This window comes from Anguilla anguilla, chromosome 4 (genome assembly GCF_013347855.1).
Source record: "Anguilla anguilla isolate fAngAng1 chromosome 4, fAngAng1.pri, whole genome shotgun sequence".
NCBI lineage: Eukaryota > Metazoa > Chordata > Actinopteri > Anguilliformes > Anguillidae > Anguilla > Anguilla anguilla.
In genome coordinates, this window is record NC_049204.1 from 21,175,551 (window position 1) to 21,197,839 (window position 22,289).

Consider the following 22,289-nt stretch of genomic DNA (forward strand, 5'->3'; position numbering starts at 1 on the left):
CTCAGCAACCCCTTCTGAAAGTGCACTTGGCTGGAGCTTTGGTTTAAAGGCACAGCTCCACCGAATGCTCTCGTAAGACTGCACTCAATCCACCCCTTTAACCTGTCCTATATGCACTGACTTCTCACAAAACAAAACGTCAAAGGAAATAAGGAAAAAAACGTAGTAATAAAGATTTTTTTTAAAACCCCTTTTACAAACACAGATGTTCATGGTCTCCTGTACCCTGTGCTTGGAGAAACAGAGGGATGACTGTCTTCATTTCACGTCTATGTTTATGTTCGTATATAAGTGAATAAATCAAAAACACTGCTAGTTCCAGAGGCTGAAAGAGAGATCTCGCACACCTGCAAGCCTGGGGTCCCTCAGGGCTGCATGACTCTGAAACAGTGCAGATAGTGTACCACTGCTGTCAGGCTGTTCAGCGATGCGCCTACAGGGGGCGATGTTTCTGCACGCTGCTGGGAGCCGGTGAACTCACCCGCACTTTCCTTACGTCTGTGTAACGGAGCCTTGTAGCGAGTCAAGTCACGGAAAAGGCGAATAAATGAGACAAATAAAAATGAAAAACTACGCCTGCGTCAGACGGATGGAAGCGAGAGCCGCCCGTATGAGCACCCCCGTGCCAGCGCGCAGGCCTCTTAGAGACGCGCGCAGTGACGGCACCCTCATCCGGCTCACGATGCTAATGCCACAGCGTAAACCCCCCCCTCTCAAAATGCGATTCTATCACACTTCCAGAAGAGTAACTCAATCCATGCTTGAATGTAAACAAGGCCCAGGATAGGGGCGAGTGATGTGAGGATCGTCATTTGTCGGGCAGGAGCGTGTCAGCGGAGCGTGAACGATGTGTACAGGAGGGGAGGGCCACCCCGGCAGCCCGCAGCCCCCTGTAAGGGCGCGGTCACGCTCCACTGAGGAGGCTCGGGGGGGGTTAAGAGGCAAGGCCACCGCGAGGCTTAATGGAGCTGAACCTTCGGGAGAGGTGCACCCCACAACAGGGCGAGACCCACCCTGGCTTCTCCCCCCTCGTCCCGACGAAACGGTAACTTTTCTCTCCGTCTCTCTGAATGAAAGGTTCGCGGAATGCATTTTCTGCGGTTCGCTCTCCCTTTTCCGCGAAAAAAGAACCGCGGAAAAGTCGACGTTCCCTCCGTAAACATGTGGCGTGAGAAATCCCAACGCTCGGGCTTGTGGGAAAGGACAGGAAACGTGTCAGACATCATCGGCCAGCTGCAAACGTGGAGAGCATCACCTGCCATCCCCTCTCCCACCCTGGGGCCGGCCTGACGTAAACACACAGAAACATGGAGTCAGGCTATGTCAACCCCCCCTCCCCAAAAGACCCTGCGCGAATCTACAAGGTCCCAGTTCATACACTGCATTACATTTAATAAAATTGATTTTCAAAGATGCAAACCATCACGGTACGATGTCCAGGAAGTATGTAACCAAGCAATGAGCATACAGAATATTAGAAATGTACTGGTGTTGTTTTCTCTTCTACACTCACCATCTGTGTTGTCGAAAAGACCTACAGTACATTCTCTCTCTTGCTACCTCTCTCTCTCTCTCTCTGTGGTTACATGGGCCTGCTCTCTGGTCGGGGTGATAAAACAGCTGGGCTTCCCCAGCCACACAGTGGAGTTATTTCCCAGGTGCAATAACTCCAAATAGGACATGATTACTGACCAGCAGAGCTGAGGGGTCTGAAGCATAGCTAAATATACACTGCGTCTGTGAGAGCGATGCGTTTGTGGGTCACTGACCTATAAATCTAGTTTTTAACAAACCGCGGGATGCATGTAAGTCTGCGTTGATATATATTTGTAAAAAGCAAGTATAGCACAAACAGCCGGGATCAAAAGGAGAGAGCAGGGCCAGTAACTGAACTGGTTCCACACACTAATGGTGTGTGAAATGACATAAATGATATGTGAATTCTGAGTATTGCCTGAAATCCAGAATTCAAGGGTGACTCACATTTTGGACCATATGATATTTTGACTTCAGCTTTAGATATTTCACCACTGTGGAAAGTCAGTTGCTTTTTTTAAAAAAGACAAAATTTTGTTTATTCATAGGAAATCTTATAAGACCCTAAAGTTTGTTATATGTTATGTATAAAAACATGTTTTAAAAGATGTGCAAAAACCAGATTCATTTTTATTGAATTACTCACATGGAACTAGGGACTTATGATTCATATGTGGACTTATGGGGGGGGGGCAATCATTGTGAAATAGTATTTAAAGAAAGTGTGTGTGTTTGTGTGTGTGTGTGGGTGAATTGGTGTTTAAAAACAGACTTCATAATGATCTAGGCGATTGCAGCCCAAGGTTACGGTGGGAATAACTTGCAGTCTCTCGCAGCTGTTCTGTACATTTACAGCGCAGAGATCAGGTTTATGTGAGGACTTCAACAGCAGAACGCTTAACTTTCACTTTCAGATGGAATGACCAACCGCACATACCGAGGATAAGCATGGAACATATCAGTCCTAAAGTTTGGGCCAAATGAAACTCACGCCAACTAAAAAAACCAAAAAAAAAAACCTGCTCCACTGAAAAAAAGAACATCGCAATGGCAAACACTAAGCATTGAAAAAGTTAATAAATATAATGAGAAACTTAAAAGTGTTTCATATTTTTTAAAAACCTTCGCCAATTACTTGGGGTTGAAAAGAATGCTTTTCACACCAGCCACAAAATGGGCAGAATTCACACGCACAATGCCTGCAATCACATTCCTCCCCATTATCATGCGCCAGAATTGATTGTCCACCCTGTTTTTAAAGCGCTAATAGCAATTAGAGAGATTCAAGCTGGGTTCAGTCTTCAGTGACTCATTGCCATTCTGAGCACTGTGTCCAGCAGGACCACCGGCCCCCAATGTGACCAATACCTCCCCTACCCTCCGGACCAACCTTTGATTAATGCTAATTTCTCTGTGGACAATGGGGACATAATCCGGCTCCCTAATTACTGCTTCATTAAGGATTCAGGCATGGTGGAGGCTTTAGATCACTCCAGGGTTTGTTACTCAAGTAGTGCATGACCAGGGAACTCTAAACAGCCAGATCTTTCATGTGTTTATCTGTTTTTTAAAAACCGCGATTCATTATCCAGCTGCTTCGCTACATGTTACCTTAGCAAAAAAGTAAATCTTGGTATGACCACAGAAACCTTAGCTATCCATCCTGGGAGCACTGCACAGGAAAGACAAATCACACCCCTTTCGCATATCTTGTTAGATACTGTGAATCCTGGGACCAACTTTTTTAAACAATGGATGGGCTATTTTAATGCTCAACACAGATTGCTAAGGATCACATAGAAATCTAGATAGAGATGCCATTCCATAGAGTCGTTGAACTTGGGTCATGTTGAAGGCTCTCTCATGGTAGATTGCTTATTGGTACTACAGAATTGCAGAATAACACATTTTAAGTGTAGAAAAAAATATTTTAGAGATAGAGAACCAATAGAAAGGAATCTCAAATGTATCGACAGGATTTGCATTCCAAAAAAGTCCATATGTATTTATGGATTCTGAATGTGAACTGGGAGAAAAATGAGAGAGGGACTAAAGTAGACAAAGAGACGTGAAGTTTTGAAAGCTTTGCAGAGACTGTCGTAGTCTCAACAGAACACTTTTCAGTCTTTTTAACTGCTATAACAACAGCAACTGTAGAATGCAGAATGTTCCAGAGAAACACACAGAGAACATACGGGAAGAGTACATACCAGAGAGAAAGAGGAAAGGACAAGTGATCGTGAGTACAGAAAAGGTAGAGTTAGACAACAGAGGGTAAAAGAGAGTGAGAGCAGGGGACGGATAAAGCGAGGTGGAAACGGCGGAGAAAGAGAGGTTCCAGGAGTCTAAGCTGTTGTACTGATCTCCACATGAATATCCCCCTCTTAAAGCCCTAGCCTGCAATTTCCAGTCTAATAGCAGTGCCTGAGGCGATAATATGATAATGGCCTCACTATCACCTGGGGCGAACTTTTCTCCGAAACGGAGAGTCCTGCTCCGTCCTGCGGAGACGGCTTTGATTAACGAGGCGGAGTAATCCCGGACATGCAGGATGGACCAGGAACGCCATCGCTCATTTGTTCAGCTGGCACAAAAGGCCCAGGTGTAATTGCTACTGTTTTATATTCAATAATTGATACACGCACAGATTTTTCCCCCTTTCTGCCTGAACACACACACACACACACACGCACGCACACACACAAGTACACACACACACACACACACACACACACAATCTGAAGCCATTCAATACAAACCCAAGGAGAAATGGTTTTTGCTTTTATTCAGCTGCTGCTGCTACTTTCTGCTCATTTCCTCACTCATTCTTTCACTCATACTGTCATTTATTTGTTTAAACTTTTAATCCCATCGCCTGCAATTCCACCACACCAGGCCTCCTAATTAAACATGCCTCTTTATCTCAGAGAAATATAACTCTTTTTCTTCAGCCACATTTTTGTTGTTATTGTGAAGAGAAAAAAATCTGGCCAAGATGTGACATCTGCTATGAATTATGGGGGAAAAAAAGAGTGAAATGGGATTTTAAGCTTATATGGATGGCTCCCCGCGCTAATGCAATTACAAAGAAAAGCGTTCACACTTCGCTTCTGATTACTCCGTGGGATCCCAGTCTAAAACTCGACACAATTGGATGATGGGATTGTTTCTCATTTGAATAAGAGTCAAAGTCAGTCAGAGTTCCATAACCAGCTCTGTCCTTAAAGTATGCCTGCTATGAAGGAAGAACCCTGTAAAGTTGACATCGTTAGCATTTTGTTTTTCTGGGCCAAATTTCTGGATATTTCTCTATTCTATGTCTGTTGTATAAAAATAACATCACAACAACTCCTCTCCTGTTGGTTCATATTTTAAGTGAATGCAGGTAAACCAGGGCACAACACACACAGCTGCATTCAAATAAAGCCTTTCAAAGAGATTTCATTTTAGACTGTGACCTGACAGTTGTGAGCATGTTAGGGATGGCTGTGTAGAGGGCTTCTGAATCTGAGTGGTAGGAATCAAACATGCAGAACCACTGTCCCAGTGAGGAAGGATCAGAAACACGCACAATATCTGACACCACCATACAGTACTGCATATTCCCTCCCACACCACAGAGTGCAATCTCTGCTTCGCTAAATGTAATTCCCTGCCACTCCTTGGTAGAGGTACTCCCTTTTACTCTACTATAGAGTGTAATGCCTATTACAGTACCATAGAGTATGGTTAATCACAGAGTAATACCATAAAGTGAAGTTAACCTCACTGCAAAATATGGTACCGTCATAGCACTCCCCACACTCGGCTTTGCGACAGGCCCTATTTTGTGTAACACCATCGGGACACTGGACTTCATCGCTGCCCCTGCTCTTGTCAGGGGGGCTTATAACAGCACACCCTGCGAAAGGCAAAGCTATTATTTGGAGGGGCATGGGTTCACTTGCATGCAAGCCTCATGATAAAGTTCAATATGTCAAGTCTACAAGAATTATTTGCCATAAATCTGGGGTTTGAGTTTGCCATGGATATGTTTGTACACATGCAGCTGCCCCTCTGCACTTTTAAGCTCTGTAAAGTCAGCGAAACGAATTAATGGTTATTAATGACGTATTTGCTGAAAGGATGTTAAATCTTAGATCATACCCCCAAAGATATCATTCAATTTATGATCTGCCTTTTTAGCTATGCTCCAGCGCCCCGGCGGAGGAGGCGGTGGACTGAGCGAGCTGCTGGGGATATTTTATTTTGATTATCCTTCAGCGGTGGCCGCTGATTATTGATGGTGTTTGTGTATGCACCTGCAGTCCCCCGCCACCACGCCGTCGCCGTCCGCAACCTGCGAAGCGGAGGTGGCGGCCTCCCGACCCGCGGGTCCTCTGGGACCCGGGGCTTTGAGTTGTTTGGGCGGGGGCGGGGGCGGGGGGGGAGGGGGGGCCCAGACAGGACCGGTCCCCCTGCGGAAACCCGATGCCCCATGTTGCTAGTGAATTATTCAGAGCGCCTCTTGCGGTTTGGTCACAGGATTGTCTCTCCCCCTGAAACCCGACCCCCCGACTGCGCCGCCCCCCCCCCCCCACTCCCCACCCCCGGGGAGAATCCAAGTTCACTGTCACGCAGTTTCGCAGAGAAAGTGCGACCGTGGGGGGGTGGGGGGTGGGGGCTGACAGTGCCAGTGTGTTCAGCATGTTCTCATCTGCAGGGTCTGTAACAGGTCAGTGTGGAGACGGAGGACACGTAACAGGCTCCTCTTTGTGCCCGGGCTGTCAGTAGAGCTTTCGCTGCAGTGCTGCTGTGCAGCTGGTTTATGTCAGCCTGTTGAATGACACAGTCCTGCAGTGCCCAGAACAACAGGACTCCATGCTTTCTGCTTTCTGTTTTTGCATTTCATCAAAATTAACACACTTTGTTGTATTTTTAAGTACTTTTTTTTGCAATTGCAGTGCTGTTTTTACTTTGCAGTATGTAGTTTTAAAATTATTTTTACTGGAGTCTTTGTTACAAAGTATTATTTTAATACTTATTGTGTTATTTTACATAAAATATAGCATGGTAGATTAATTGATTTATTTTATTTTTGGGTTAAATATGTACACATTGTACAGCCTAGAGGATAACATGTTAAAGTGTTCAACACTTTCCAACATGGTACTTCATGGTCCAAATTCAATAAACTCAATGAAATAAAATGCAAGAAAATTACTCCGTTTTCTTCATGAAGCAAGCAGTCATAGAACAACAAGTGAGCCACTACAGCTGCTAATATATCCGCTACAGTCCGGGTTAGAAGTGTGTGTACTAACTAGCATCTTCCCCCCTTGCTAAAGTATCGTTTGTCAGTGCAGCGTTATGACGCATTATGACCATGTAAATATGAATGGCCAGAAGCCCAGCAGCATAATTCATATAGGATTACTGAGGAAGTTTCAGTCAGCACGGTGTCTCTCACCTAATACTGGCTTCTCTGGTCCACAGGTGTCTTCGGTCGGTCTGCTTCAGCTGCACAGGATGTGACGTCATCCAGTGCACAAAAAGTGTTTTGTGAAAATATTTTTGTACGGCAAAAAAAAAAAGCTTAAAATCTGAGTTTGAATGTGATTATGTTACCTTAGAACAGTGGTAACTAACCCTGTTTCTGGAGATCTACTGGTTTTCATTTCAACCCTAATTTGGCACACCTGACTTTACTAATTAGCAGCTCAACAAGACTGCAAGCTGTTGAATGAGGTGTGTTTGTTAGGATTGGAGTGAAATCCTACTTAGATTTCCAGGAAAAGGATTGGTTACCACTGCCTCAGAACTACCCATTAACAAATACAATTAAATAACCTATTAAAAAAAAAAAATTTAATGAAAAATAAAATTCTGCATCTCTTGGATGTTTCGGTTAAACGTCTTACACGAGGTCTACTTTCAGACCCAAATTCGAGGGGTAAATGATCTTAAATGCCTTCCTGTTGTTCTCCAAAGTGAGATACAGGGACAGTCCTGTTACCTGTTGCTGTTGGCTGTACCCCAGCTTGGCCTCACAGGAGTGACATACTGCTGGTATAAAAAAACACTGAATTCAACGCTCTGGTTTTGATTAGCATTAGCATTTTTTTCCAACCCATTTCATAAAAAGTTCACTTCTATTTGTTGAAAAAATAAACTGTCAACACAACCTGGTGACTCCCGGTGACTGGGCAGGCTGGAGAGCATAGCAACCGCGGGCGCGCGTCATGGCTGCTTCGTCTCCGAGGTGAAACCTGCCCAGAAGTGCTTCAGCTGCAAATGGAGCGTGAGAGGAGGAGACGTCAGGTCCAAACACACAGCGCGGTGTAATGCCGACTCAACGTCTGTTTATACATCTGGAACCAGTCATACACACACACACACACGTGCTCACACACACGCACACACATGCACACACACATACATGCACACACACTCACGTACACACACACACACACACACACATACACACACACTCAATGCGCTGGGATTGGAGAAATGGCATTTAATGGCACTGTTTTCATGGTACCTATTACATGATCCTCAGCAATCAGTTTATCCTGTGTTACAGTGGAGTTGTAATAAATGATTATGAATGCCTCAACTGAAGTACAGAAGAAAGCTTTTAAATACAGATGGTCTTACATTTATAAGCTGAGCACATATTTCAATCAGAGGTTCCTGGCCTGCAATCTGATCTTTCTCTTTTTTTGTGTCACTACAGTTCCAAAAGTTGGAGATAAATGTATAGCTATTGTAGGACATTCAATGATAAATCTCAACATTGCGGTTTAGAAGTCATGAGGCATGAAGGTATGAATGCAGTCATGTGACATTTGTGTATGACACTCATGACTGTTAATTGAGCGCATTAGCGACACAAGTGAAACAGGCAGTGTATTTCTGGTGCCTGAACAAATGGAATAAACGCATTATTTACAATGATGTGCATTGTATCAATCGTCTGCAAAATAAGACTCTGTCATTATGACAGATAAGAAACGTATCCCGGCATTGCACACAGTGGATCATATTCCTCGAAATGAGCTTCGGTGCAGAAAAAAACAGTCATAATAAGGAAAGGGAGTCATTAATACTTGTGCCGGCTTTGATTTCTTTATGGAAGCCCATTGGAAAACACCTTGAAAGCGATTAAGACGCTAAGCTCTGTGGCATGGAACGGGGCGGGGTCTCCCCGTGAAGGAGCACAGAAATAATGTACAAGGACACGGCGATTCAGCATTAGCGTTTTTATTCTTTTTTTCTGTTGCATAGGAAATGCACATCTTGCTTCCAGTAAGTGAGTGTGTGAGAACGTGGTTGCACTAATGGGCCCAGAGAAAATGACTCTACACCAGTTTGAGAAACAATAGTAGGAAAAGAAAAATAATCACAGATTCATTATAAGGATAAATGCGTGGTAAATTTAGTCACATGTGAAAAGGCTGTACACAATGAATTTTAACTGACAATGGAGCTAGTAACATCACAAATAAACAATGGGTATTATGGCTACCAGTCAGTTCAGTACAGGTGTAATAGAGGCACAAGGTTTCATTTGATTTCATTTTTTTATTTTTATTTTTTTTTTACTTTTTGTTAACCATACTTCTACAGATATCCAATGGCGTGTGGATGAGGTGAGCTAAGCAAAAACAGTGCAACACAGGATGAAAGGATGCAGGCGGCGATGGAGGTCAGAGAAAAGGGAGAGATGTGGTCTGGAGGACAGCAGGACAGCGGGACGGCGGACGGGGGGCCCAGTACAGCGAGGGGTCCACTCCAGGCACTCTACAGTACATAAAGCCAGGACTCGGGCTGACCGCTTACGATTGTCTTCATCATGATTACAAGTCTTGGCAGCAATGCTGTACCACTGGATTTTGAGGAGTTTCCTTGCTCAGGAAAAAAAGGTTTTTTTTTTTTTTTAAACTCTACAATGCTTATCCGTTTCCCTTCACCTCTGCCCCCCCCCCACCCCACCCCACCCTCCCCCAATACCCAACAACTGGTATGACCTCCAGAAGTCTCCAAAGACTTTTGTGAGTGCCTCCTACAGTTGTGTTTTAGTAGGGATTTAAATTTAAAACAGGGATGTTCGACTAGAAAGAAACTGAACACAAAGGGATCTGTGGAACATGACATTTATTATTTCCGTTTTTTGTTTTCTCAGCAGAAAGCAGAGGTTTCCGTCTAAAAATCCACTCATTGAGACGTCAGGGACCTATTCACCGAGATAGGATCAAATCCATTCCTAAAACACAGTATTAATTACCTGTAGCTTAATCATCGACAGTGCAATACAACATTACCAACGTAACTTAGAGGAACAGACAAGAGACAGCTTTGAAGTCCACATTTTTTTCTTTTTCTGCAAGTTCAACAAAAGCAGATTTTTCCAATATTGACTGGGGGACTTAAGTGGTCGGTTTAGGGGGGGGGGTTGATTTCTAAGGCTTTGCATCAGGGTGCGTGGCATTACAGGTCTGGAGCTGTGTGGCATTTAGCCAGTGTCTCCGAGGTGTGGCTTCTGTTTATTTGACCGTTCCGATCAACATTCACACTGAAGCTCCTCTTTTGAAGTGCTATCGAGGGAACTGACCGAGGTTCTTTCCCAAACCCTTCCCAGACCCCACACCACTCAAGCGGGGATTTTGTCTCCAATAGTGCTGACTGGACTATATATGATGAAGGTATCGATTCTTCAGCATATTGTTTTCTGTTTAGATAAAACCAGCCTATATTGTACATTTGCTGCACTATCTTGAAAAGGGTAATAATACATTTTCTTTTACTTCAGACTAACATAAGCTCTACTCTGTCCTGACAGCATATGGTGACTACACGAGAGAGACAAGGGCACAGACGTGAATCGAATTGATCAGACGGTAAAGATTGTCAAAGTCCGACAAGTGTGGGGCACCGCAGTCAGTGTAAACTCCTGGTCAGGTCCCGACAGTCTCCACAGCACCACATCCATCCCTCCGGGTGTGAATGGAGATTTAAGGGGATGTCTCACCAAAGTGAAAGCAGAAAGAAAAATACGTGACAACTCGGAGGCGATGGCTTCCCATAAAAAAAGGGGCAAATATTAATAAAAAAATCCCAAACCCCCAGAAATTCATGATGAATATGGAGTCAAAATGGAAAACTGAGAAGGATACAATCTGAAAACAAAGAAACAAATAAAAACAGACCTCAGAGAAGAGGGAAAGGGGAGGGAGAAAAGGAGAGAGCTTTGGGTGTCGGGTGGAATAAAAGACTAACATAACGTTCTTGTTTTTTGTAGATTTTTTTAGTAATATTCATAACAGCTTACTAGGCGATTATGGAAGAGCATGCAGTTATATCTTATGGTTATTGTACATCAGCTATAATCAGAAGGGTCTGACAGACAGCAAAGGCTACCGGTGTTGAGAAATTTAAACAATAACAAACAATATTCATTATTCAGAAGAGCAGTATAATACAGTATAATCACAGGCACTACATCTGTTCTTTTTAATATATCAGGTAATATGCTGGTTTGTTCTTTATTTTCATATTTTTTGAATTCCATATAATTTGTTCTGTCCTTTAGCTGGAATATCGAAAAACACTGACCATAAAAGAAGGCAAAGGCTGAAGATAACAAAGTAGATACCAAAGTTTTGCCATTTTAGAACATATATATATATATATATATATTACATATACATCGATATGTTATATATATATTTCCATATATTTGATTAGTGCATAGTTCTCATGCAGATTAAACTGCTATGCTGTATACGCTGTCGGAAAGCAAATGAATGAGTCTAAATTGTCACATGTTCAGTTTGTCTTCCTCATAACCAGCCTGAATTAGCACCGTGTAATGGTTCTGCAATAGAAGGGCAAAACTTCCTCTCCAAAGACTGGTGACACTGCATTTCAGTTGAGTCCAAAGGAACAGCTTCAATGTTACCTCCTTTCACAAAAAAAAAAAAAAAAAAAAAAAGAAAAATCACTTTTATTGTTCTAAAGTCACTTGTATGTTTCTGTTGCTGTGTGTTCACGGACTGGACACTAGTAACAATGTGAAGAATAGATTTTCTTGATTTTCACTTTGGTCCAGCAATGGCATAACGAAGTCATTAAAATGCCAAACGTCTCTTCTGAATACTGTCCACTCCACAAATGCATCCGAAACAAAACAAATCTGAAAATGCATAATGTTACTTTCAATGTGGAGGCTGCACTTTATTGGGAGCCAAAAAATGAATTCTGCTAGATCTAAGATCTGTCTCAGTTCAGGTGTCATTGAAGCTCTTCATACAAATATGACACTATTTTCATACCATACACCACTTAAAACACATCAGACCAATGGTAAATGTCTCTTTTTGCCATTGGAATGGTTATGCTTCTCATATATATTCATATCAACAATACCCTGCTTACGGTCTGAACAATCCTGCCATCGCCATTGCAATCCATTTGTTTCACGTTCCCTATCCTCAGGTCTCAGTATTCATTCTCAGTACTTAATTTTTAAGGGTAAAAGGGGAGGGGGAATATCTCTAGGCCAACAGTGCCCACAAGAATTTGGACAGACAAAACACAACAAAGGCCTGCCATGCACAGCCACGATGACAGGCCTTCATTCAACCCTGTTTCCTGTTGCAATGGCAGAACTCTTCAGACGCAGTCAAAATACAAAACAAAACATTTTCAAGTCATGAAAGTCAAAATAATTAGCCACTGAACCCTGTTAACATCCAGGGAAACAGGGTGGGGGATGGAGAACGAGGACAGAGCGAGTCCTCTCCACTTAAATTTCACACCCAATTACAGTATAGCAACCTGACAGCATTGTTCAAGGTGACGCCGAACCTGGAAGTGCTTTCATTTAGGCAATGAAACAAATAAGAAAAACAAAACATGAAACAAAAAAACTTTCACAATCACAAAGCATTCCCCTTCATGAAAACCCTCGTCTCTCAATCCAAACTGAGATAATTCAGGTGATATGGCTTGGCTGAGGCATCTCTCGGAAGTTCTTTCCCACCATCAAGTTAATAGTGTAACATCAAGTGATGGACTCCACCACATTGCTGTATTCTGTTATCTGCCAAATGTATACAAAGAGCATTTTTTTAAAATAAGGAAGATGACACTGACAGTGATATTTTTAATATGCGTAAAATGTTCAGTGACACCCTGACGCTAACGTGGCTCATAAAATCTCTATGCGGGTCCCCAGGCGTTCCAGCCTAGCAATGCTACGCTCCCTCGGCTAGGGCAGGAAGCCCAGCCGCACCCAGCCGCACCCAGCCCTGTTCTCTCTGGTCACACTGTCATGGCTCCCGCACATAAGGGTGCAGTTCAGGTTTGTTTGGCCACCAGGACAGAACAGAGCGGTTGTCCGGATCACATGACTCCAGGCGGGGAGAGGGGCAAGAGGGGGAGCACTGCTAGCGATCACTAAAGACCCATCATTCACCTCCCCCATAGCGTGGCCAGCGTTACTGTTCCTCCTTAGTGGAGAAAAGCAAGTGGAGGTGATTGGTGAGAATGTTCAGAATAAATAATGAAATGGTTTAAAAGAACATTTTGAAACATGAAATGCGTACCACCATTGCTCAGACCAAGACCAGCCTGAAAACAATAACCTTTTGTTATAAGAGCTCTTAGTTTTGTTCATTGATTCTCGTAAATACTGCCGTTCGGTTGACTTTCTGTTCAAACACTTGAATGGATTTTATACGGGGCAAGGCCCAGGCATGCTGGGAGACTGTGGAAGGTCCAGGCTCATTCTAAACTTGGGGAACACAGTTTTGTAGGCAGTGCCAATGCCAGACATTGCATAAGGAGTGAAAGAGGACCAAAATCTTGAATTAACAACCGTTTTCCCAAACACCCATTCTGTGTCTGCCTAAATTCCTAAAATCACTGTAAGTCTGAATAATGGAGACCTGAGCGTTCGGATTTCACGTAAATACACTTTGCATATAACATGCATGGCCGACCTTTATGAAGGAACTTTTCAGGCAACTTCATGTTCCTCTCCACACATCCAGGCCACACCTGACCTGGCTGTGGCAGACAGTCTCGCCCTCCATATGAACCCGGCAAGCGGGGGATTTTAAATGCTCCTCGGGTTAAACGCTGCACAGAAAACTGGCAGGAAGTCCCACCTGAGCCTTGTGAGGGCTCGTCTACTGAGGTGGCTTGACTGGATGGGTCAACGAACGCTGTATGAAGTCTAAAGCAGGGTCTTACAGCCGGACACTGCTGTTTCATTTACTCAAACTCTGGTTGCAGTCACACTGGTTGTGGGGAGAGATGGTGAGGGAACAGGGAGTAATGCGTTGAAAAGAAAAAGAATCATGTTGATAATCAAGCTGTTTATTTTTTTTTCCCTGTATGGAATGGTGAACACAAAAAAGATGCCTAGATGCATTTATAATAGGGGCATCCTTTGGCTGTCTATGTCATTGTCTTCTGCCTAAACTAATTTTAAAATGCATAAAAAACGCTCTCCTTTAGCCAATTTTCTCAGAATTACCTAAATGTAGCTTCATCAATACTGATGCAACAAATAACCTTCAAAACATACAGCATACTTGTAACATCCATTTACAATGGGTATTTTGTCCTCAACATCCTGTACTTTTTAAGTATAGGAATAGGCTATACCATCAAAAGAGAAAGAAAAGTCTTTAAATACATACAAAAAAGAAAAAAGAAAAAAAAAAAAAACGAAAAAAGGGGAGACAGGAAAGTTTTCAACTTAAATCCAGTTCCCCGGAGAACAAACAAAATCAATTCTATTAATGTGGCCTTAATACAAACAATCATAAAATTCACAACACTATTTTTTCCTCATTTAATCAATGTTACAAAAGTCCTGCATTATAAAATAGGGCAGCTTTAAAATCAGTGTAATTAATAAAACTATACAACATACAAACAAGACTTTTTCCACGCTGCTAGGCTCTCCAGCCTCGTTTGCGCCCGGGTTCTACGCCTGTATCCTTTAGGTATTTCCTTTTCTCTTTACGTATCTTTTCCACTTTTGTACCCACAGCTAATTTACACACACACATCAAAAAAACAAACAAAACAAAAAAACAGACTGCCCAAACTATTGCTTTAATATTCTTATTTTTCTTTTTTTCTTTCTTTAAAAAGGGTGCAACTTTGTCATATCTTACACGCGCACAGCCTAATCTTGCTGATTAGATGCTAGGCTGCTCTAAACAAGGTTTTGTGACAAAAATGTCCGTGCAATTCATGTTTCCCTTCGCTCTTAAGCCCTGGAACCTGTATTTTTAAATTCTCTATTGATGTCATTTATTTTGTACTTAGTGCAGATAATTAAGAAAGTAATGCCCAACTCAATGCTAAAGGGTAGGCAAGAACAATGACAAAACAGAAACACACTAAAAAAACACACAACCCACACGAGTGTAACTACTAAACCATCACGTCAGACACCTAGGAAAACAATCCCCATACTCTAGCTGTTTTTCATAATAAATGTAATAGTAGATCATAGGTAAACAATTCATATAACTTGGAAGTCTGTCAAAATGTACATATAAAAATGGGCCTTTTCTTATCGGTTTCTCCTGAATGTGATATATTTCACTATGTCAGAAAATGACTGCGGGTCTGTGACGGAGAAGAAGGTGACTCGTTTAAGGCTTGCTTGTGACCAACTGAGAGAAATCCCTAACACATCTACCGCTTTCCGAATGCCAAATGAAGGAAAGTAACATACCCAAACGAGGCTGAACGGGCTTTGCGTGCCCATGTCAAGTTCTCCTGCAGGCACAGACTGACGCCCAACTAACCGGCCAGTCAAGCGCTGCACTAACTTTGGTTAAAAAAAATAATAATAAAAAAAATAAGTGACTAGTGTATGTCTACATGAGTGCAAGCAGATATTGCATATTTTTTTTTCTCATTAATCTTTTCTGGGAGTAAAAAAAAAACAAAACAAACAAAAAAAGTAGTTTCATTTAGAAATTGCAGCAACATCCATAAATATCAATATACTACCGTCAACATTAAAAGGATTTGGGGATGAAGGTGTCAACTATCTACAGGACACTAAGAACCTAAGAGCCTACTCCTATCCACTATACAACAAACGGGGGGGGGGGGGCATATCTTGATGATTGACACTGGCCTGGTTAAACACCAGCACAAGACTGAGAGACTGTGTTTCATGGTCTCGTACGGACACAGTACTGACGTTGCATCAAAACTAGCAATGCGCTGTCATCAACATACAGGCCTGAGACGCATTCAAATGGCTGAACGTAATAATAGGTTATCGTCATTATCATAATTGCTGTTACCATTATTAGTATTAGTCGTAGAATTGTACGATTGTATTCACTCCAGTTTCCTACACAATGGGATTCGGGGTGGAATACAAAGAAAAACTAAATTCTCCACATTGTAACTTGTGCAACAACTCAGGACTTAGACCATCTCTCAAGGCACATTGATGAGGAACAATTGTTTCGTGCAATTTGTGAACACAAAAAAGAAACAGAACTGTTTAAAAATTTGAAATTTTCAAAGGGAACACAAGAGAGAGAGAGAGAGAGGAAAGAAAACAATAAGGAAAGAATGAGAAGCGTAGAAGAGTCTGAAAGACGTTGAGCTGGTTCATTGTGAAGGACAGCAGTAAAAAAACCCTTTTTTCAGGGGCCAAACAAATATAGTCTATCGGCAAGTGCCTGATCTTGGGTTACAATATTGTCTTTATTCACACTACTTGAAGTCTACATAATCTATGTAAAAATTTGTCACTAACACTAGAACATGCAGATTTTTTTTGACATTTTCTTTTTTTTTGTTTTTGTTCAGTTTTGATCGACGGAGGATGAGTCGGTCATAATAGTGTAAATATACGTATATTATAGGAAACAAAGAACAAAACCAAAATCATAAAATAGTAAGTTACATGCGAAGCAGCTCAGAAGCTTCGCAGTCTGGTTGCAGGTCTTGTCCAATGTGATATTCACATGTATTCTTTTTTTTTTAGAGGTCCTTTTTTCTTTTTACTTTCAAATCTCACCCCTTGTACACTAGAGACTCGCAGCCTGCAAACCTACTGCAGACATAAGTGCTTCAAGAAAGAAGAAGGCTAAAAGCAGGCCTCTCTAACCACGCTCCGACCCAAGCTTGGACACCTGTCTGTGATGTCCTTCCCGACGGAAAGCTGACTTATTTCTTTTGGGAAAAAAAAACAAAAAAAAAAACGACCCTTTATACAATTCAGATCTGTTCACATCGTACACACCTGGTTCTGCCTCCGGAGGAATGAGTATGCTGATAACTCTTCTCAAATGATGTGCTTTGTTAAAAAGAATTCGATTGCGTAGCTTTTCCAAAAATAACACGGTAAATAGTTTAAAAGCGGCGAGAAATGTTTTCAAAATTGATTGTTTAACTGGTGATATTTCTTAAAGGGAGATTTGTCACAAAATAGTAATCAATTTACAAGATGAACAAACAAACAAGTAAAAAAAACAACGTAAAAAGCAAACACAGCTCCCCTTATTTCACACAAGGCTATGATTCTAGCTTTAGTTTTTTTATTTTTATTTTTTTTTGTACCCCGATATTTTAGAGTCCCGGAGGTGTGAATGGACTAGGAAGAAAAATATATATATACTTTTCACAATCGTTTCAACAATATCTATCTTACAAAGATATTAACTATCCAACAGCTATCCAACGAAATTGCACTTTCCTCATGTTGATATTCCACTGTTTGCCTTCAGTTGTTTACGTCTGTCTTAGTTTTTTATGGAGGAACAGACTATGTATCCACCCTTATATAGCACAGACCTTTTGGAGGGGTTGCTGGTAATAACGGAAATTATTTTGTTACAAAATGAAACATGAACATGCCTCCAAGACGGGAGGAGTTTTTTCAAAACCCCCCCGCCCCTCCCCATTTAAAATTTTAACTTTCAAACTTCCGTTGTCTTATTTTTGTCACGACTGACCATATCAAAATGTTACGACCCCCCCCCGCCCCACCGCCTCACCCCCTGCCCCGTAAACGTTACAGAAGACTGTGATTTTTTTGCCACTTGTTCTCCATTTCACTCGGCGGCGTGTCCTGGGAAAGCTCGGACGAGATGCTTTCTGACTCTGCAGGGCTACGGTCTCCACCGCCAGCGTCAGCGTCAGCGTCAGCGTCAGCGAGAGCGTGGAGGACGAGGCGGCGGGGGCCAGCGAGAGAGGCTTTACCTGGTGGTATCTGACCCAGGTAAAGCCTCCTCATTCACGAGCCACCCAACCAGGTCAACAGAAAAAAACGATTAATATAGCAGAACCAATGAAAGAAAAACAACAACACCAAACAAAGACCTCGAACCTTCCGCTGTTTCGGGGCCCGAGCCCCAGAGCGATATATACACAGACGGTCAGGCGTACGCACGGACGCACAGCTTCCTGTGGGTCTGCGGCTGACCTGTTTAAGACCCCCTGCCAGGCAAGGCCGAGGGAAGCTCTCTGATCGAGTCACTGCGCGTTTCAGCCCCTCAGTCAGCATGGGCGACCGCAAGAACCCAACGGGCTCTTCTCCAGAAACCAAAGAAAAACAAAAACAATAAAAACACTCACGGTGCTCCAACAAGGACTTTCAACAGAGACTGACAGCTCCCATATATAAATATAAATATATAAACCATACACATACATACACATGTACGGGTTATATAGGTATATAGAATATGCCTGTATCGGTGTGTGTAGTTTCCTCTTGTTTCGGGGAGGGGCAGGGGTTCTGCTGTAGCCATGCTTCTCTCGGTGCAGCTGTGTTTTTTTTTTTGGGGTTGGGGGCGTGGGGGCGGGGCTGCGGGCGGCTCCTCTCTGTCAGACAGGTGTACAGGTTTGCAGGTTTCACTCAGGGGGCACAGCGGGGGTTGAGTGGTCTGTCGAGCGGGCGCTGAAAGTCTGGAGTCCTTAGCCCAGGTACCACTGTGAAGGCAAGAGAGGGGAGAGGCTTTGGAGGACTGCGAGCGGGTCACCCTGCACCCCCAGACAGTACCGCACAAAAGACCCGCGACTGAGAGGGGATTTTAAATAAAATGATATTGTGCAATTAAAAACGCAGAAGTGCATGGACACTGTGTTTTTAAAGAGCTCCCATTGAGAGAGCCGTAACTCCACACTCATCTCGCGCACCCCCACCCCCAGTTTGATAACCACTTCACCTCCCACAAGCACAATCATTTATAACAACAATCCAATAAACAATAAAAATAAAAATAAAAAAAATCAACCAAGTGCTCCAGCACAAAGTGTGCGGCGTTAGCGTATAATTCACGCTGCGTGTTTTTAATCCTGGGAGTTAATCTGAACAAACGGAGAGCTCGCAGGGGGTATCTCCACATTGTGTTCCTCTCAGGTTAAAATCCCTGCTTGAGGAAGAGCGGACAGCTCAAACAGGCCCCCTGACTTGGCCCCTCTTGCGCCCCCCCCCCGTACGCTCTGCCCTCTTCTCCAGCTGCTGTGTGTTCCTGCGCCCCGCCCGCCCGCCCGCCCGCTCGCCCGCCCGCCCGCCACCACATACCTCTGCCTCGGCGGTTTGGCCGAGCCCGGTTCTCAGCCGGAGACAGAGAGGGTTCTTCACACTCCTGACTATTCACTAAAGTGCCTGGCGGGCAAGGTTAGCCTGCCGCACCTCTGTAATCCTTCAGTGAAATGGGCTTATTGATTGCTCTGCTCCATTGTTCACGTTTTCCAGCCAGCGAGCAAGCGTCCACCCCTCCCTCCCTCTCCCCCCCCACCCGCTCACCCCCCCGCAGCCCCCTCCCCCTCCCCTTCTCAACTTCCCTCCTCCCTCCAAGTTCAAGTTCATCCTGGTGTTACATCATGTCTGGTTGCTAGGGACAACCAGACAGCCGTAGACGTGACTATCATTAGCAAGACCAGGCCGTGCCTCCTGTATCCCTCTCCGCCTCTCTCCCTCTCGCCTTCTCCCTGTATCCTCCTCTCTTTCCCGCTCCTTCTCCGCTTCCCTCTCTCTCTCTCTCGCTCGCTCGCTCGCTCTGCAGGCCCTCCTTGCCTTGTCCCTGCCACGAACACACAGTGCTATTGATTCTGAGCCCTAGGCCCCCACCCACCCGACACCACACTCCTCCCACCTCCCGACCCCCTCTCCCCGCACACGCCGTCTCTCCGCCAATCCCGCGCGCCGCTTAATTAATCCTTAAAAACTCAGCGGCCGGCCCCCTTGAAATGAAGACAATGGCTCAATTACGGCCTTGGCCTCCTCCGTGCATACTAACCGTTTGGTGTGCCTGGGAAAACATTTCGGCGTATCAGAGTTACGGCCTCACCCCCCACCCTTCCGTTTATCTTGTTTTTTAGGCCCATCAGGACCGCATGACACACTCGAGATGCTTAAGAGAATAGCCAGCGAAGAAAAAAGAAGAGAAAAAAAAAGCACTAAGAGCGGCACAAAACGCAGAATACGAGACCGGGGACAAAAAAACCCGAACACAATTAGAGAGAGAGGGGGACGGTAATGATAAATGAATTAAAGGGCGGCTGAGGCGGGGCCATCAGGTTGGTCGTCTCCGGCGCGCCCCGCTCAGGCTCACCACTCGTTTAAATTCTATTGCTCGCCACAAGCGCAGCGGAGAAACTCTAAGGTTAGTTTTTAATCAATAGAAGTTGCTGACTCTGGACTTTGTGCTCCGGCGCAGTGCAGCTTCCCGGTGTCTTTGTCTACTGGCTCGCAGGCTCTCAAACTTTTCTCCCCTCCCTCCCTCTTGTCCTGAGACGACTTTCTCCAGAAGGGGCTCTGCAGACGGAGGGAGGGCGGCTGCGTGAGGTTGCCTCCCACGTCTCCCCCCCCCCCCGTCCCCGCGGCGGCCGTGCGGACAGTGGGGTAGTGTTACTGCGTGGCGGGGGGGGGGGGGGGGGGGCTCGCTGACAGCTGTGATTTAGACTGCGGACGGCGTGCGGGGCGGGGCGCTGTATCGGGGCCTCTCTCAAACACACCTGGAGAGAGGGAGAGGAGGAGGAGGAGGAGGCGCAGAGAAAGGCCGCTCTCGGGGGTTACGACCAGGGGCCTTTGAATATCGCACCGCAATATTTCCTCCCACTCAGCACATGTGGGTTTCTCCAGCGAGTCCGGGTCACCCCGCTCTGACACCCAGAGGTGCGCTGGGGTGAATATGACAGGAGTGGGGCTCTGCCTGCGTTCCCTGGGGCTTGTTCAGAAGCGGCTCGTGAGAGGAGTGCTGTTGGGCGCAGGGCTCAGGGTGAATATGACAGGAGTGGGGCTGTGCCTGCGTTCCCTGGGGCTGGTTCAGAAGCGGCTCGTGAGAGGAGCGCTGTCGGGCGCAGGGTCTGGACTCGGATGCCCGGCCGGGTTCGGGCCCACCGGCCTGCCTGACGGCGGCCCTCTCCCCGGGCCGTGCGGCGCTATGCGTCAGGCTTGGCGGCGTGGCGCGGGCAGCACGGTACCCCGCTTTCCCCACACGCCGGCCGAGGGAGCGGGCGCCCGCTAGCTGCCTCACGCTGAGGTCACCGGGCGAAGCGTTGGGCTGGCCGCGCTGCGGCGGGGGAGAAAAGCAGCGCTGTTTCTGCTTTGTGGTCCGGGGGGAGGAAACGCAGCTGGCAGAGGGAGCGACCGCATGCGATACAGAGGCCCTGGCTTCTCTCCTCCCTCTCCCCCTCTCCCTCTCTCCCTCTCCCCCGCTCTCTGATGTCCTGCACAGCTGGGAAAATGAGACGTGAAACCGCAAATCCCTGCTCCTCCTGCCTCTCGCGGAAAGGACGGTATAAATAAGTACATGCTCCTTTCCTGTGGCTTTGTGATCACACCCCCTCCCAACCCAACCAAACCAAAGTCCCCGCCTGGCCCCGCCATCGCCGCTTCCAGGGCACAAACGGCCGCTTTCAGCCCCAAAAAAGCCCCAAAAAAGCCCTTCACATCCCTCACCCGTCCCACAGTGAGCGGCCCGGCTCCGCTGATGCTATCGCTCTCAGGTGAGAGGGCTGATGGGTAAAACCGCCAGAGAGGCAGTTTGCAGAGTTCCCTGTGTGTCCTGCAGTCACGCCTGTGCGTTCTCACAGGGGGGAGTTTCCACAGGACTGAAACGGCTCATGGGGGCGGTGAGTGAATGACAGCGGTGGGGGTGTGGTGGGGGGGGGGGTGAGGCTGCAGCTGGTGCTGGTGGGATGTGGGGGGTGCGGTGCGCTGAATTCTTTTTCTCCCAAAGCCAGCCCCTGGAGTCGGCCCCCCCTCCGGGGCGCTCCTGCCGAACCTGAGAGCGGAGCCGCTCAGGGGGAGCGGTGACATTCTGCGCTCCGGACCTCAGGGAGGCAGCCGCGCTCGCGCTCCGAGCTCTCCCAGCATGCACTGCGGCGGCGTTCTGCACGGGCCCAGAGCGCCCCCGAAAGAGAAGGAAACCCTGAGTTCAGCGTGTTTTTGTTTTGTCTCCGGGGGAAGGTGTTTACCTGGCGCGTGGGACTGCCCTCACCTGTTGAGTTTCCACAGCTTTTGAGGACTAAGCTTCCCACGGGGGAGAAGACAGAGGCCTGCCACCGGGGGGGTGGAGGGGGGTTACACCTACATCTGCTCGTTTCGGACCGCCCGAGGACGGGCACTCTCCCGGGACAGCGTGTGCTGGGACACGGCGTCCTGCTGCAGAGCGGCCCCGCACCCCTCGCCCATAACTCACCCTCAACACACCTAATCGATACCCAGCGCTCCCGCAGCCCCGCGCGCTGCCGTCCTGAGCACA

At 45.7% G+C, this 22,289-nt stretch overlaps 1 protein-coding gene across 11 annotated transcripts in view; it reads right to left on the reverse strand.

Moving 5' to 3' along the window:
• Window positions 1–8,765: 8,765 nt before the first annotated feature.
• nfia (nuclear factor I/A) overlaps window positions 8,766–22,289 on the reverse strand; it is a 190,078-nt gene continuing 176,554 nt past the window's right edge. For all 11 annotated transcript variants that reach the window (XM_035416200.1, XM_035416199.1, XM_035416205.1 and 8 more), the window contains one exon: window positions 8,766–18,507. In XM_035416200.1, coding sequence (XP_035272091.1) covers window positions 18,493–18,507 — 15 coding nt within the window. In that variant the 3' untranslated portion in view covers window positions 8,766–18,492. The remainder of the gene's footprint in view (window positions 18,508–22,289) is intronic.